The following is a 16,920-nucleotide window of genomic DNA, read 5'->3' on the forward strand; positions in this document are numbered from 1 at the left end:
GAGTGGAGGAGCGAGCGCCAACATTCATACATAGCCAAGTGTACTCGGCTAGTTTCGGCTAGCTCCGCTCACAGTGACGCCCAGTCCTGCCCTAAGATGCACATAACACAGGGACTGGGCGTGACTGAGCGGAGCTAGCCGAACCTAGCTGAGTACACTCGGCTATGTATGAAAAAACTGCAGTGACACTGACAAGGCTGCATTGAAGGGCATTTAAATGTAAGGTTTTTTTTCCTTAAAATTCCCTCCTAAACTTGGGGTGCGTGTTATACGGTATAAATATATATATATACACACATATACACATATACACACACACACATAATTTTTTTTTCATCGTAAATAATTTCTTCTTGTGCAGCAATCCTCTTTCGTGTTTCTACATTATGGTCCGTGGGAAGGACTAGATTGCAAGCCCAATTTAAAGTGGAGACCGTTCAGTGCACCTCACCCCTTGAACTTTTAATATATCACTACTTGCACTTTTGTTGTTATATGTAGGGTGATTGTTACACGAATTGTCATTTCGCAAGAAATTATAGTTGAGGATCTATTAACTTTTGTATATTTGCACATTTGTTTTTTTGTTTAAGGGTGATCATTATATGGATTGTCAGTCTGGTTAAATGTATTTATTCTTTTTTTTTATAGTGCTGCACTTTAGACATTTTCCAGTTGTGTTGCAGTGCTTATGTGCCAACGGGGAATGTCCTGATAGGAGGAGAGAGCAGAGTGATAGAAAAAGGAGCTCAACAACCTGCCACCTGTAACTTTCAACTGAAAGTCTAAGGGAAGGACAAGACATGTAAGTGAGCCAAGGGAAAACAGGCCTCTAATAGCTTGTTTCCACTGAGGGGATCAGTTTGGTTCGGTACGGTACGCCGTTTTGAGTGTTTCCATTATGAAAGCGGCCCATACAACCGAACCGCACCATTCTGGGTCCTGCTTCAGATGTGGGGCCATAGAAAATGGTACGGTTCAGTTAGGGCGAAGCTACGATACATTCCACTGATTGGCAGACGTGTGACGCCATGCTGGGCATTTTTTCTAAACCCACATATGGCCCCTGGCGGCCCGACTTGCAGTGGAAACGCTCGCCTGAACAGGCCGGACCATTCTAGGCCTTCCAAACTGTACCGACCGAACCGCTTAGTGGAAACGAGGCATAACTGTCACAAAGGGCTGTGCTGCGTGGCAAGGCTGTGTACATTTCAGGACTGGATTAGAGAAATGTAAAAAACTTTGGCATGTTAATAGCTCACTTATATGGGTTTCATCTGTGTATTTAGCAATTTGCCTGGAGTTCAGCTTTAACTGTGCTGAAAAACTACATGGACCTTGGGTTTCCGACTCCCATTCCACAGAAAGGCCAAGACATCAGAGAGACTGATAGTACTGTAATTAGAACTTGCCCCTCTGTGTCTGGAACACTCATGCTCACCAATCAGCTGTGCTCTTGTGTCTGCAGGCAGATGTTTTGCAATGTGACCGATTACACATACAATATGGGCAGTGGTACTGGTGGAGCCTGCGTAATTTTGCCTAAAAGAGAAAGACACAACAACCATTCAGAATCTGGTCTTCAAACAACTCAGCTACAGAACACTTACAAAATGAAATGGCAGACCACTCACCTGCTGATGTCCTCCCAAGTGTTCAGGATCTTCGTATAATCCAACTTTGGTGCAGATATGGCAACTTTAGCAAGCACCATCCAGGCTGGGGCAGAGTGTTCTGTATCCGTGTGAGAGATCAAGTTGTTGATTAAAGTGCAAGAAAATTTATCCTGCTTGGCCCATATGTAAAATGCTTTTGTCAGATAACGACTGTAAAAAAAAAAAAAAAAAAAATACAAAAAAATTAAAGTTGTAATGTAAAGTGCTACAAAAGTTCTAATAGGAAAGCTATTTAAATATGTAAATATAAACTAAATTAAAAAGGGAAGTAAAGCCAAAGGTTTTTTTGGCCTTACTTCTTACAGGAGTGCAACTACTTGTCAGAATCGCTCCAGGCTCTGGAAGGATCCCAACAATCATAGGATCCACCCAGATGCCCGATTGACTGCTGGCTTAGTGTGCTGCTTAGAGCCTGAGCCAGCCACGCCAGCCCACTCTCTCAAGGCTGGATCTCCTAAAAGGGCTGGAGGGGCAGAGCAGAGAACAGTGATCAGTCACCGCCCTCCGCTCAGAGTGGATGGAGAGCCGAGTGATCAGGGGTCACGTGATCGCTCAATTCTCCAGCTTAGAGCTTGCAAAGGCAGGTGTAGCTGCTCCAGACTGATGCTGCAGCAGCGAGGCAAACAGATGTTTTTTTGCATACCCACACTTCTCATTTAAGTATATTAATTCCTGGCTTCCTAAATGGCGAGGGTGGCTAATAAGCTAAATGTCTGTACTTCTAAAGCAGATGCTTAGAATATTAGAAATAGAAATATTTGTGGTCTGTACCTAACTGAATTGAATAACATTGGGAGGTCTGACCACCTGCGTCATTGCATTATAATGCCTGGAGCATCACAGCAGTGTGAGATCAGTTAAAGCCCTCTGCTGCTGGCTAGCCTGACAAGATTTACAGTTAGTGATGGTAATGTCACAACTGCGCTGCTTATGGTTTTTGCTGAAGAGAAAGCTGTACCTGGGGACCTGCAGTGCATGGATCTCCCAGTTTCTTCTCCATCTATTCTGTAGATCTGATATCTGAACCTTTCCTGCAGTTCCTTAATCATTACCTCACCAGTCAGATAAGTAGGTCTGACATGAGCATGCAAAGCCCTGATTGTCTACCAAGATGATAAGTCAACAGGGGAAGAGATAGCTATGGGGGATTCTTGCACAGGGCACACTTGCATGGTAAAGATCCTTTTCAAAACACCAGAATAATTTTAACACAAGTTCAAAAATTGAACAAAAAAAAAGCATGACACTGGTTAAAAAAAAAAAAAAAAAAAATCAATCGCAGGCTTTCAAAGAAAGTTGCAGCTTTTTTAATCTCCAGTATTTTGAATCACAATATTAAATATTAGGGTTGTCCCAATACCGATACTAGTATCGGTACCGATACCGAGCATTTGCCCAAGTACTTGTACTCGGGCAAATGCTCCCGATGCTTCCCCCGATACCTGGAAGACAGCTGTGATCGGCGCATGGGGGAGTTACAAGATTCTCCCCCAGCGGCTTTCAGCAGCTTAAGTGACATACAGCGGTGATCGGTCACCGCTGTATGTCACTGCATCCTCCTCCATGCCCCCTCCTTTCCTCTGTCCCCCTCCGTTCCTCTCTCCTTCCCTGTGTCTCTCCGCTGTCCCCTCCGTTCTGCTGTGTCTCTCCGCTGTCCCCCTCCGTTCCTCTCTCCTTCCCTGTGTCTCTCCGCTGTCCCCTCCGTTCTGCTGTGTCTCTCCGCTGTCCCCCTCCGTTCCTCTCTCCTTCCCTGTGTCTCTCCGCTGTCCCCTCCGTTCTGCTGTGTCTCTCCGCTGTCCCCCTCCGTTCCTCTCTCCTTCCCTGTGTCTCTCCGCTGTCCCCTCCGTTCTGCTGTGTCTCTCCGCTGTCCCCTCCGTTCCTCTCTCCTTCCCTGTGTCTCTCCGCTGTCCCCTCCGTTCCTCTCTCCTTCCCTGTGTCTCTCCGCTGTCCCCTCCGTTCCTCTCTCCTTCCCTGTGTCTCTCCGCTGTCCCCTCCGTTCCCCTCTCCTTCTCTGTCCCCCTCCGTTCTGCTGTGTCTCTCCGCTGTCCCCCTCCGTTCCTCTCTCCTTCCCTGTGTCTCTCCGCTGTCCCCTCCGTTCTGCTGTGTCTCTCCGCTGTCCCCTCCGTTCCTCTCTCCTTCCCTGTGTCTCTCCGCTGTCCCCTCCGTTCCTCTCTCCTTCCCTGTGTCTCTCCGCTGTCCCCTCCGTTCCCCTCTCCTTCTCTGTCCCCCTCCGTTCCGCCGTCCTCCTCCTCCTTCCTTTGTGAATGGACAGAGTCAGCTGACTCTGTCCATTCACATAACTGAAACATTGTAATCTCCTGCGATTACGATGTGTCAGTTTATGAATGGAGAGGAGCCGCTGTCTTCTCTCCATTCATTTTCAGTGCAGCTGAGGCTGAAGAGAAAGGGACTGGGGAATCTCTATCCTCTGTCTCTTTCTCTGTCTCATGGGGGAGATATCAGAGGTCTGTTAAGACCCCTGATATCTCACCAAAGCCCCCCAACAGGGCTGATTAAAAAAACAAAAAACAAAAACAAAAAAACACACACACACATACATACACCGTTCACCCCCTCCCCCCCCCAAAAAAGAAAACACTGTTAAAAAAAAAACAAAAAAACACGGTCACGTGACATTAAAAAAAAAAGTATCAGTAATCGGTATCGGCGAGTACTTGAAAAAAGTATCGGTACTTGTACTCGGTCCTAAAAAAGTGGTATCGGGACAACCCTATTAAATATGGATGAAAACCAAAAGGACTGCTTCTATGCATGTGGCCAGCCAACAAGATAGGAGTTCAGAGAGCTCCAGGGAGTAGGAAAGGCAGGAGGTTTGCAAGGCAACGGTGTTTATCGCAGGATAGACAATGAATTTAGAAATTCCTGTCTCCTCACCCGAGATCCTGGCATTCTGTAGTGAGCAGCTGCAGCAGATCCCAGGTGAGTTTCTGTTTCTCGTCATTGTCCTTATAAAGTTTGTAATGGCGAATGTTGTGAAGAATAAGCTGGTCCAAACACTCCAGTGTCTTCTCCTGTACAGAGGTCTCTGTGTCCAGCACCACCGGCACCAATCCAGTTAACCAGGCCTTCTGTACCAGAACATTCTTTGGTTGAGCCTGAAAAGGAGACACATCGCAAGAGTCATTTTACCTGATGTCCAACAGGTGAAACCTAGAGAAATTATTAAAAAAAAAAAAAAAAAGCAGAACTACAGAGATCATAAAGAAATGGGACTGGGTAGATTGACCCTGAACATGATTCTGCACTTAAAGTGATATTAAAAAGGTGTTTGTTTTAAAATAACATAAAAATTTGCACAGAGCAGCCCCGATCCTCTTCTACTCGGGTCCCCATTGGCGCTCCTGGCTGCTCCCTCTTGACTGGTACCCCTATAACAAGCTGCTTGCTATAAGGGCACTGGTGCATGCTTGTTCCCTCCTCTTTGGCTCACTGGCTGGGATTGTGTCTCAGCCAATGAGGAGAAGGGGGAGGGGCCTGTGGGAGAACAGCACACAAGTTTTTTTTTTGTTTTTTTTACGTTCATGCAACCTTCAGCCTTTAAAACCACTTGCCTACTAGGCACTTTCACCACCCCCTTCCAGTCTAAACCAAGTTTCAGCTTTTTTTTTTTTGAGACAGATAGAGCTTTCTTTTGGGGGCATTGAATCCCCACTTTATTTTTTGCTAAAGCAAACAAAAAACTAAAAAATTTGAGAGAGAAAAAAGAGATTTTGCAAATAAGTAATTTTTCTTTTTCATTGATAATTGCCAATGAGGCTGCACCGATGGGCACAGATGGACACGGATCATCAGGGCACGGATGATCTGTGCCCCGATTGTCAAAAGTGCCAGTCACAGGATAGCCAGTTATTGGCTTTCCTTTCCTCACACAATGACAGCGCTCAGGAAAAAAAATGCTGATAACCAGCATTTATTTACATGGGATCAGCTGTGATTGGACAGCGCGGGTCGGCAAGTGGTTAATATGGAAAGCAACCTTCCGCTGCTGCAGCCTTCAGTGAAATGCCTAATGTCAGAATCTAAATGAAAACGGAGATATCACTCCATCCATTATGCTTCATTGCTACGGCCTAGAGATTGACCACTGGACCAGAGCAATGCATCATGGGTGGAGGTCACATGCTCCCCAATACTCTGAAGCCTCTGGTATTTTGCACTAACTGCAAAAGAAGCAAGTGCAGCTTGGAAATCAATGGGGAGACAAATATAAATGGGTCAGCTGGGCAGCTTTACACAGGCAAGGTCATTTTGCCCTGAATAGACAAAGTAGTGGTGTAGTAGTCTCCTTTAAGAAAGCAAAACTAACTGTTACCTGCAGAAGTTCTGTCAGAGAAGTCAGGGCTTGTTTCCGCACAGAAACAGCGGGATCTCTGCACCGGTCCTGCAGTGTGGTGAGCTCCTCAGAACTGCACGGGATCAAATTATATTTCAGTATACTAACCAGGACCTGGAGAGACAAAAGAAACTCTTTAATCCTTTCGCTGCCAGAGCCGTTTTTGCAGGGTTTTTTTGCACACCTTTGAAAAATAATTTTAGGCCTGAAGATTACACAAAACCCACAAATATATATTTTCTGAAAGCAGATACCCTAGAGAATAAAAAATAGTGGTGGTTGCAATCTTTTATGTCACACGATATTACCGCAAAAGGTCTATGAAACGCAAAATTTCAGTAAAAAACACACACCAATGTGAATTTAAAGCGTTTGTAAAGGTGTTTTTTTTTTTTTTTTAAAATAACAAACATGTTATACTTACCTTCACTGTGCAGCTCGTTCTGCACAGAGTGGCCCCGAACCTGGTCTTCTGGGGTCCCTCGGCGGCTGTTTCAGCTCCTCCCCGCAAGCATTCACCACCTTAATGCGAGCTCCCTCGCACGGTGGTGAGTGCTTGCGGGCGCGCTCCCGTGATACAGCCGGCGGCTATAGCCGCTCACTGTATCACTCGGCCCCGCCCCCCGGCGCGCCGCATCATCGGATGTGATTGACAGCAGCGCGAGCCAATGGCTGCGCTGCTTTCAATCCATCCACTGCAGCCAATCAGCGGCCAGGGTGAGCGGAGGAACAGATGTCGGGAACGCGAAGCTGACTTTCGAGGCGTCAGGTAAGTAAAACGGGGGGGCTGGGGGCGGCGGTTCTGTCAGAAGTTTTTTCACCTTAATGCATAGAATGCATTAAGGTGAAAAAATTTTTACCTTTACAACCCCTTTAAGGGCAAACAAACGCAATAAATTACCCAAATTTTTAATATAAAAGACGAGGTTGCACCGAATAGATAACCAACATGCCAAACCTTAAATTTTTGTGCAGCTGTGAAATGGCATCAAGCTTCAGTACCCTATAATTTCTATGAGCGACACTTCTAAAGCCCCCTATAGGTATCAGTTCAGTGTTACGGAGGAGGTCTTGTGTTAGAATTTTTGCTCTCACTCCAGTGTGCACAGCGATATGCAACGTGTATGGCAATCAACTTTTTCACACGCAGGCTCCCCCGATGAATGCATTTACGCTCGTGCGTGTGTGTGTATGTGGGCAGGAGGCCCTTTATGTGCTTGGGTGTAACTATTTTGCAAAAAATAAAAAAGTAAAAGCCAGCAGCTACAAATACTGCAGCTGCTGACTTTTAATATTAGGGCACTTACCTGTCCAGGGAGCCCACACGATGCTGGTTCCATACTGCGCAAAACGCGCTGCGCATTTCCAATTGGCCCGGCGGTTGGGGGGGGGGGGCGGCGGGCCAAACTTCCGGGAAATCGGGCCGTGGCACACCTCCTGGAAGGGAACCTGTCATAAAAGGGTCGCCGTTCCCCCCTGAAAAGGGAACCTGTCATAAAAGGGTCGCCGTTCCCCCCTGAAAAGTGCCAAATGTGCGGGGGAGAGGAAGCATACAAGCTTAATTTCCACTTTTGGGTGGAACTCTACTTTAAAGGTTTTTTTTTTTTTGGTTTAACAAAAGGATCCTGTTCCCTTAAAGCATGAACAGCACAGTGCTTGGGCTGTGTATTTTGGCCCCCTGTATCAAATGAAATACCTGGCTGATCCTGACAGTTTCTACCCTCCGCTCTGTACGCTGACCACGATATATCAGGGCTGCTGAACCCTGACACCATGGTCAGAGTACATGCCTCCTTAATACGCTGCTATCTGCAGCTCTCCTGTCTCCCTCTGACCTCCTCCCCCCTTCCTGCCAGCTCTCACCAGCGCCGCTCTGCTCCTCTCCCCACTGCGTCAAAACTGATTATATCATCCCCTCTGTCACATAAAAAGCTGTGACCAAGTGCCTGTGCTTTATTTTAAAAAAGCCTATTTCTACCAGTTTCAACCGTGTCTTCCAGCCATCACATGACTCCAGGCTCTCTGCTCCTCCCTGGCAGATGTCAGCAGGGGAATCTTGGCCCCGCCCGCTGGTGCTATCAGACGGGGAGAGCTGAGAGGCTGGAGTCACGTGATCGCTGGAAGACACAGTTAAATAAGGCAGAAGGATCCATTTGTTTTGTTTTTTTAAATAAAGCACAGGCACTAGGATACAGGTTTATGTGACAGGGGATGATATTATATGTTCAGTTAGTGGCTTAACCACTTTAACTTTTTTTTTTCCCCCATCACGTAGGGGACAAATAGTCCCCTATATGATGATTTTTAGGTGACAGGTTCTCTTTGAGATATGCAGGGTCTAGGAATGTTTTGCAATGCAGATCACATTGCAAAACATTTCCCGGCTGTGCTAGCCGGGGACACCGAGGAAGAGACCCGGAAGAGACGTCAGAGATGGGAGAGGGGGGGGAGCCGGTACCAGGGCGTGTGCGAGCGATCAGGCGGCAGCGGAGCCACATGAATGCTTTCACCTGACAGGCAGCAGTCTGCCTGTCCGTTTCACACACAATCCCTGTATATCTATTTGCATAGGGGGCTGGAATGAGCACAGCCGAAAGGAATGCCGGATGTGCCATTTTTTTTCAACAGCACCGGCTAAAGCACAGACTCTACACAGAGCCAAGCAAGTAAATGCTACTTGGCTATACAGAGGGCGAGGGGGTTTAACTCGACTGGCTCTACGTAGAATCTCTGTTTTAGCTGTTGCGGTTACACACAAAAAAGGATACGGCACCTCTGGCATTGCTTTGGCTGTGCTCATTCCGGCCTTCTGTGCCGCCACACCTGCTATGCAAATAGATTTACCTGGCATCCCTCCATATGTGCTCACTGCTGTGGCTTCTCTTCCTGCACAGGGTTCTTCCAGACATAACCCGGGCCGCATGCTGAACTCTCCCAGACTGCATGTGGCCTGCGGGTTGGACACCCCTGCTTTAAATATATACATGTTGGGTGGATTAGTCTTTACATTTCAGCAAAGAGGGGGAACAGGGAACAAGGTCTCCAATTCACCTGGAGAGCAGACTTCCTGACATTTGTCTTCTCATCACCAGCTCTTGACCTGAGAGTTGCCAGTATCTCTTGTCCTGTAAAAGAGAAAAATAAAAAAATAAATAAGTGTATACAAGAAAAAAAAACACACACACACACACACACACACACACACACACACACACTAAAGCTGGCCATACATGAATCAAAATTCAGCTAGCTCAGTGGGAACTGGCTGAATATCGATCCATGTATTGCTGTTCCTGTTCATGAGAATCTGATCAATTGACTTCTCATGAACCGGTTTGGTCAATTTGCATCGATCAGTGCATGCAGCCAATATTCTAACAGCGGGGGGGATTGGGGTGAAGTCCCACTGTCAGAATACAATGACAGTGGGGAGGATTTGTGCATTCACCTCAAGTGTGTGAATGGGGGAATCAGTTCAGCCCCCCCCCCTTTCAGCTGGCTAGCAGAATAGAAAAAAACAGAATCACATATTGCCAGGTTAAGCCTTCTATATCAAAATAAACACTGACAGCCAGTTGTGAACAGGACATAAGCAGTAAAATTTGTAAACAAAAAAAAAAAAAAACCCAATAACTCACCATCAGCTCCTAGCTGGTCACCAGCCTCTGATACTTCAATGGTTCGCATGACACCGCATGTTTTTCTTCGGGTAGGAGTGGAGGCTAGAGCGAGGGAATAGCAAATTTGCATTAAAAAACTGTCAAGACATTGGTCTGACAATCACAAAATATTACAATTCTAAAAAGAAGAAAAAAAAAAAAAAAGAAGGGAAATAGATTTTAAACTCTCACCCTCTGTACCATTCGCAAGACTCTCACGGTTCCACTGATCATTGGTTCCAGACATTGCCCGACAACTACCTGTAAGGAGAAAGCACTGAAGTGTCTACACCTAACCAGCAGAGGTTACATAGTTACATAGTAGGTGAGGTTGGAAAAAAAAAAAAAAAAAAAAAGACACAAGTCGAACCTATGTGTGTGATTATAGGTCAGTATTATATTGTATATTCCTGTATGTTGTGGTCGTTCAGGTTGATGAAGGAAGGCAGTCAGATTGGCCAATCATACGAAGCAATGTTAGAAGATTGAAAGCATTTGTGTTCGATTCTCTTTTGGATTAGTTTGTTTTAATTTATATGTTTTTAAACAGCTACCCCGGTTAATCTAAATTGTGAACAGGTACAGACAGTATATTCGATCAAAAAAAAAAAAAAAACAGCCAATAGCTCACCATCAGTTCCTTGCTGGGCACTGGCTTCGCAAAATTCAGACGTCCGCATGACACTGATTGTTTTATGGGAGTGACTAGAGGCTGGAGAAAAAAAGTAAAAAAAAAAAAAAAGTAAAAAAACAATGGTTTGATAATCACAAAACATGCCATATTTTTTTATTTATCACCTACCCTCGGTACCAACCACTAGATCAGGAATATGCAATTAGCGGACCTCCAGCTGTTGCAGAACTACAAGTCCCATGAGGCATAGCAAGACTCTGACAGCCACAAGCATGACACCCAGAGACAGAGGCATGATGGGACTTATAGTTTTGCAACAGCTGGGAGGTCCGCTAATTGCATATCCCTGCACTAGATTATCTATATTACAGTATTCATTGCCTGGCAATGTTGCATCTAGCAGAGAGAGCATAGCAAAAAAAATCCCCATTCCAAGGTAATACAGTCTGCCCTATTTTCCAGGAAAGACAAACCATGTAATCCAGGATTTGTTTCAATATATTTATTGAATTTTCAGAACATAAGCTCACAATTTGCCCACACAGGGGCAGAGCTAAAAAGTCACATTGAAGAAGAACAAGAACAAATAGGCAATGTAGAATATTAAATCAGCAAAAGGACTAGCCAAAACCATAGAGGGCCAGTAGGAAAGTCAGAGCAAACATTGCTATTTTTGCCAAGCTGTCCACTATGGGGTAACAATCACCAATGACAAGGTCATGGTTACATGGTTAGTAAGGTTGAATAAAGACACCAGTCCATCCAGTTCAACCTGCGTGAGTACGCGTGTCTACAACTATCCCTATTTATTTAAGGTACCCATATAGCGCCGTCAATTTACGCATCGCTCCACACATACATCGCACACTCACATTGGTCCCTACCCTCAAGGAGCCCACAATCCAAGGTCCCCAACTCACATTCATATACTAGGACCAATTTTGGACAGAAGCCAATTAACCTACCAGCATGTCTTTGGAGTGTGGGAGGAAACCCATGCATGCACAGCGAGAACATGCAAACTCCAGGCAGGTAGTGTCGTGGTCGGGATTCGAACCAGCGACCCTTTTTACTGCTAGGCGAGAGTGCTACCCACTACACCACTGTGTCACCAAAACTATCTCAAACCCTAACCTTTTCCTGGCACAACATCCTTCCATAATGCCTCAACACTTCTATGATAAACACCTCAATAAAACAAGAAGTGTACCATTACACTGAGCAGGCAAGTATAACATGTTTCTTTTTTCTTTTTCAATAACAAACCCTTTAGAAATCACTTATCTGTACAAGCCTCCTGGGAAGCTGATGGGAATAGTGGCACAAGTTAAGGTTGGCTTTAGGGCAGCCAAGTGAAATCTAGTAGATGATAGCTCTTTTCTAACACTGTATAAGAGGTTCTTGCAAATTCTTCTTTTTTTTTTTCCATTACTTCTTTATTCAACATTTTCTTATTTACAATATCCATACATACAGCAAAGGTTCTTGCAAATTTACTTTAACATCAGAAATCTGACACAACGGCATCTTAGCATCACCACATACTTACTCTTCGGGATTAGCAGAGGGCTTAGGACTCTGCTGTTTGAGGGTATGTGAGTTTGTGAAGAGCCAGGTTTCACATGAGGCCTGGGTCTGATGTAAACTACCATTAAAACCACAGGGCCTGTCGAGGATGAAATATAGCCAACAATGCCTAGACACCTGAAGCCCACCGCCAAGGGTCTCCCTCACACAAAGGCCCCAGAGAAAAAACTATGGCAAAAGAAATAGTTAATTTGTACTTTGCTGGTGCCACATGTGTCTCAGGTGGTGCAGTGGAGGAAAGCTCCCTAAAAACAACATTCACAATATTTTACCTACGAGGCTTGGCTTGGCTGGTAGAGGCACAAGCAGGCTTGTCCACTTTTTCCTGCACTTTCAAAACCAGGAGCTGCAGCACCTAGGTAGCAACAGCTGCACTGCCAGTTACAGGGACATTTCCTTAATGCCACAAAAAGAGAACTATAATCATACATACACACACTGCTCAAAAAAAAAAAAAAATGTAAAGAACACTTTGAAAACACAGCAGATCTCAAATGGGGAAAAAAAAAAAAATCATGCTGGATATCTATACGGATATGGACTGGGTAACGTATTAGGAAGGAAAGGATGCCACATCGTTTGATGGAAATGAAAATTATCAACCTACAGAGGGCAGAATTCAAAGGCACCCCGAAAATTTAAGTTAAAAAAAAAAAAAAAAAAAAAAAAAAAAAAGATTCAGCAGGCTAGTCCATTTTGCTGAAATTTCATTGCTGCAACTCAAAAATTGTACTCAGTAGATTGTATGGCCCCCACGTGCTTGTATGCATGCCTGACGTTGGGGCATGCTCTGAATGAGACCACGGATGGTGTCCTGGGGTATTTCCTCCCAGATCTGGACCAGGGCATCACTGAGCTCCTGAACAGACTGAGGTGCAACTAAGCAGCGTCGGATGGCCCAAAATCTAATGTCCCAGAGGTGTTCTATTGGATTTACGTCAGTCGAGCGTGGGGGCCATTCAATGGTATCAATTTCTTCATCCTCCAGGAACTGGCTGCATACCCTCGCCACATGAAGCCAGGCATTGTTGTGCACCAGGAGGAACCCAGGACCTACTGTACCAGTGTAGGGTCTGACAATGGGTCCAAGGATTTCATCCCGATACCTAATGGATGTCAGAGTGCCATTGTCTAGCCTGTAGAGGTTTGTGCGTTCATCCATGAATATGCCTCCCAAGACCATCACTGACCCACCAGCAAACTGGTCATACTGAACAATGTAACAGGCAGTGTAACGTTTTCCATGGCTTCACAGGGCTCACTAAAGAATGTCGGGTCCTCAGGTCACCCTCATGAAGTTTGTTTCAGATTGTTTGGTCAGACATTTTCACCGGTGGCCTGCTGGAGGTAATTTTGTAGGGCTCTGGCAGTGCTCACCCTGTTCCTCCTTGCACAAAGGAGCAGATACCGGTCCTGCTGATGGGTTAAAGCAGAGTTCCACCCAGAAATGGAACTTTCGGTGATCTGGTTCCTCCCCCCCTCCGGTGTCACATTTGGCACCTTTCAGGGGGGAGCAGATACCTGTCTAATAAAGGTATTTGCGCCCTCTTCCAGTGAAAGAGTGCCGCAGAATCTGCGGCAAACTACGCCATGTCCGGCCCCCCCCTCCACTGTCTTCTGGGAGACACAGGTCCCAGAAGACAGCAGGGACCATTCAGAACGCACAGCGCGACTCGCACATACGCAGTAGGGAAGCAGGCTGTAAAGCCACAAGGCTTCACTTCCTGATTCCTTTACCGAAGATGCCTGGCGACTGCACCCAGAGCTGAGGGACGGGTCAGCTTTGGGCGAGGACATCGCGGGCGCCCTGGGCAGGCAAGTGTCCACATTTTAAAAGTCAGCAGCTGCAGTATTTGTAGCTGCTGACTTATTTTTTTTCTTCTGGCGGAACTTCGCTTTAAAAGACCTTCTACGACCATGTCCAACTCTCCTAGAATAACTGCCTGCCTCCTGGAATCTCATCCATGCTCTTGAGACTGTGCTGGGAGACACAGCAAACCTGGCAATAACACATATTGATGTGCCATCCTGGAGGAGTTGGACTGCCTGTGCCACCTCTATAGGTTCCAGGTATCGCCTCATGCTACCAGTAGAGACACTGACCCTAGCCAAAATGCAAAACTAGTGAAAAACAGAAAAAATGCGTAGGGGGAAAAAAAAAAAAAAAGTCAGTGGCTTCCACCTGTAAAACAATTCCTGTTTTGGAGGTCGTCTTATTGTTCCCAATCTAGTGTACCTTTTGATTTTACTACCACCAAAAGCAGCTAAAACTGATTAACGGCCCCCTCTGCTCCTTGACGGACCATTTCAATATCCCAGGAGTTTAATTGATGCTATACTCTGATTAAAAAAAAAAAAGTGTTCCTTTAATTTTTTTAAATAGATCTATTTCTACAGATATACACACACACTTTTTTCATACAATTTCATTAATGCTGGGTAATAATGGAGACAGACGTATATGCATATCTACCTATCTCTATATCGATAAATAGAGATCTCTATATCGATAGAGATATCTCTATTGATCCATCTCTATCTAGATATATATCTATAACTATATCTATCTCTCTCTATATAGATATTTCCATCTCTATCTATATCTATCTCTCTCTATATACACACCCACATATACATATATTACACACACACTTACAGCCCTGAAGCAGTTCTTGAACCCCTTCAGAAACCGCGTTCTTCTCTAGGAACTGTGCCAGGCAAGAAAGGGCTTTGCTGCGAACAGTAGGGGCCTTGTCCGAACAGCGGCTGAAAATGAGGGCCTGGATCAAGAATTTGTGCTGAAGAAATTTCAGGTCCTCTTGAGGGAAGGAAGAGTCCGGGACCCTCTCTGGCAACTCCAGCAGAGCGACTGCCGCATCAAGAGCGAACACTCGGTATGAGATCTGAGACAAAACCAAATGGAGGCACCAAATTAAATTTGTAGTCAACGCTATCTTTATTTTTAAACTCTGTTTATTGCAATAAGAAAGGTAGATTGACAACATACCAAATAATCAGTAATTCAGAAATATCAACTTGTTGTACAAATTTCTTGAGTATACATGAAGAGAAAAGTAATTAATTGCATTATATTTTCGAAAATAAAACATAGCTTATATCAAAGCATCTCCTGGAATCATTTGGACATCATGGATATAAAGCCCTTGCGAATGTATAATCACTGAGCCACCTTCAAGCCCTTGTGAAAAAGGTGATGTCTACATTTCTGGATGTTGTGGAAAGAATGGGAGGAGCACCAAAACATCCTAAACTATTATTTTTTTAGGGGCAGCCTCTCACACAGCAAAAGTATTTAAAGAAATTTTTTTTTTTTTTTTTTTTTTTTAAACGTGTTCTACGTACCTGCTATGTGCATGGGTTTTGCAAAGAGTAGTCCTGAACCTCCTCTTCTGGTGGTCCCCCGCCGGTGCTCCCGACACCTTCCTCCTGCCCCCAGAGCAAGCAGCTGGCTATGGGGACACCCAAGCAGGCTCCCTCCCGAGTCCATTCACAAACAGAGCTGTGGCTTGGCTCTGCTCCTCTCTCGCTCTCCTCATTGGCTCACTGGCTGTAATCAACATTGGCTCCTGCTGCTGTCTCATCCAATGATGGAGAGTCCCCGGAGAGCTGAGGCTCTCACGTACAAGCCTGAATCGCGATGGGGCTAAGGTAAGTTTTTTTTTTTTTTTTTTTTTTTTTTTTTTTTAAGGGGGGGGGGGGGGTTTATGGGTAAAAAAAAAAAAAAAACCTTGAGCTTTTAGAACCAGTTTAACTGTGTTTAGCCACTGGCATAAGGTAGGTGGGGTGGGCTGTATCCAATTAAGAGCAACTAACTTAGAGGCTAGAAATAGTTTAGACACTGTTCTTCATCTGGAGGGGGATGGGGTGAAGGGAATAGGCATCAACCTGCCTAGACAAAAAAGGACAAATACTGGACTAGAGAGGTCAAGGATGGCTTTTTAGAATTATAAAAATTGGATTTTTTTAATTATTGCTGTATATTGGGTTAGGTCAGGAATTTATTTATGCATAATTCACTTGTTGAAAGGTCCACTTTAAGAAACCTAGTTCCACCATAATTAGTTTAAAACACACACAATCCAGGGGTAGGCAACCTTAGAGGTGGAGATCTACCTAAACAACATGGGAGAAGTAAAAAATAACCAGGTACAGTGTCACCTCCTCACACATGATTGAAACCCTAATTTCTGTACTACCATGTCACAATTGTGTGCATTGCAATCATGTTTAAATCAGATGGTGAGGAGGCAACGTATCGCCTCCTCACCACCTATCAAACACACTTGGATCGCTTTTGAGAGGAGTAGCAGTGCATGCTGCACTTGTCAATGAGCTATTAAGCCTGGTGCACACTACTAGTTTTTCATTCGTTCATCCCAGTAACACACACCTGACCGCTCAGGTCAGGGCTGCTGTACTAACAATCTAAAGTTGGTACAGCAATCTCCCCTGCTGCTCTATTGTGTTCTGACAGGTGGACGCCCTTTGGCAGAGAGCGCCGATCGGCAGACCTTTTTCAGTCATGACCCTTTAACAGAAGCTGGACGAACGGCTGCCATACACATGTCGGACGGTTTCTATTGAACCGGCTGATGCTGCCCGACATTCGTCCTGTGTGCATCAGGCTTTAGTTGCATTCGGCAGTGGCACCCTTAGGGCTCATTCACATATAGAGTTGGTGAGTGGTAAACCCTGCGGTTGAGTCATGTTTTACTGTCCCCAATCCCTACCCCCTTAAGCTGCTGAGGCAGCAGCCAAAAGTGTACACATGCCACGGCACAAATTAAACCTTGTTGCTTTTGCCTGCCGATTGTGACCCATTCATGTAAATGGGGCCACTCAGCCAATCCCCCCCCCCCCCCAAAACCATTACACAGAGCAGGTGTGTATAGTTTGTTTGCAATTTTAAAAAAAAATTACTACCTTTAGAATCATTTTAAAAGTAAAGGTACATCTGCAATTACAGTTTTCTCTTAGTTCCCTTGAACT

The 16,920-nt window shown here is 45.1% G+C and overlaps 1 protein-coding gene across 1 annotated transcript in view; it reads right to left on the bottom strand.

The window, feature by feature from the left end:
* Nucleotides 1-16,920, bottom strand: part of NCAPD3 (non-SMC condensin II complex subunit D3) — a 63,473-nt gene that overhangs the window by 28,681 nt on the left and 17,872 nt on the right. Inside the window, exons 11-19 of the mRNA XM_073603483.1 lie at nt 14,567-14,813; nt 10,321-10,401; nt 9,882-9,950; nt 9,669-9,752; nt 9,082-9,155; nt 6,010-6,144; nt 4,572-4,792; nt 1,635-1,826; nt 1,442-1,542 (exon numbers count right to left, since the gene is read on the bottom strand). Of these exons, the coding sequence (XP_073459584.1) occupies nt 1,442-1,542; nt 1,635-1,826; nt 4,572-4,792; nt 6,010-6,144; nt 9,082-9,155; nt 9,669-9,752; nt 9,882-9,950; nt 10,321-10,401; nt 14,567-14,813 (1,204 nt within the window). The remainder of the gene's footprint in view (nt 1-1,441; nt 1,543-1,634; nt 1,827-4,571; nt 4,793-6,009; nt 6,145-9,081; nt 9,156-9,668; nt 9,753-9,881; nt 9,951-10,320; nt 10,402-14,566; nt 14,814-16,920) is intronic.

This window comes from Aquarana catesbeiana, linkage group LG10 (assembly GCF_042186555.1).
Source record: "Aquarana catesbeiana isolate 2022-GZ linkage group LG10, ASM4218655v1, whole genome shotgun sequence".
Taxonomy (NCBI): domain Eukaryota; kingdom Metazoa; phylum Chordata; class Amphibia; order Anura; family Ranidae; genus Aquarana; species Aquarana catesbeiana.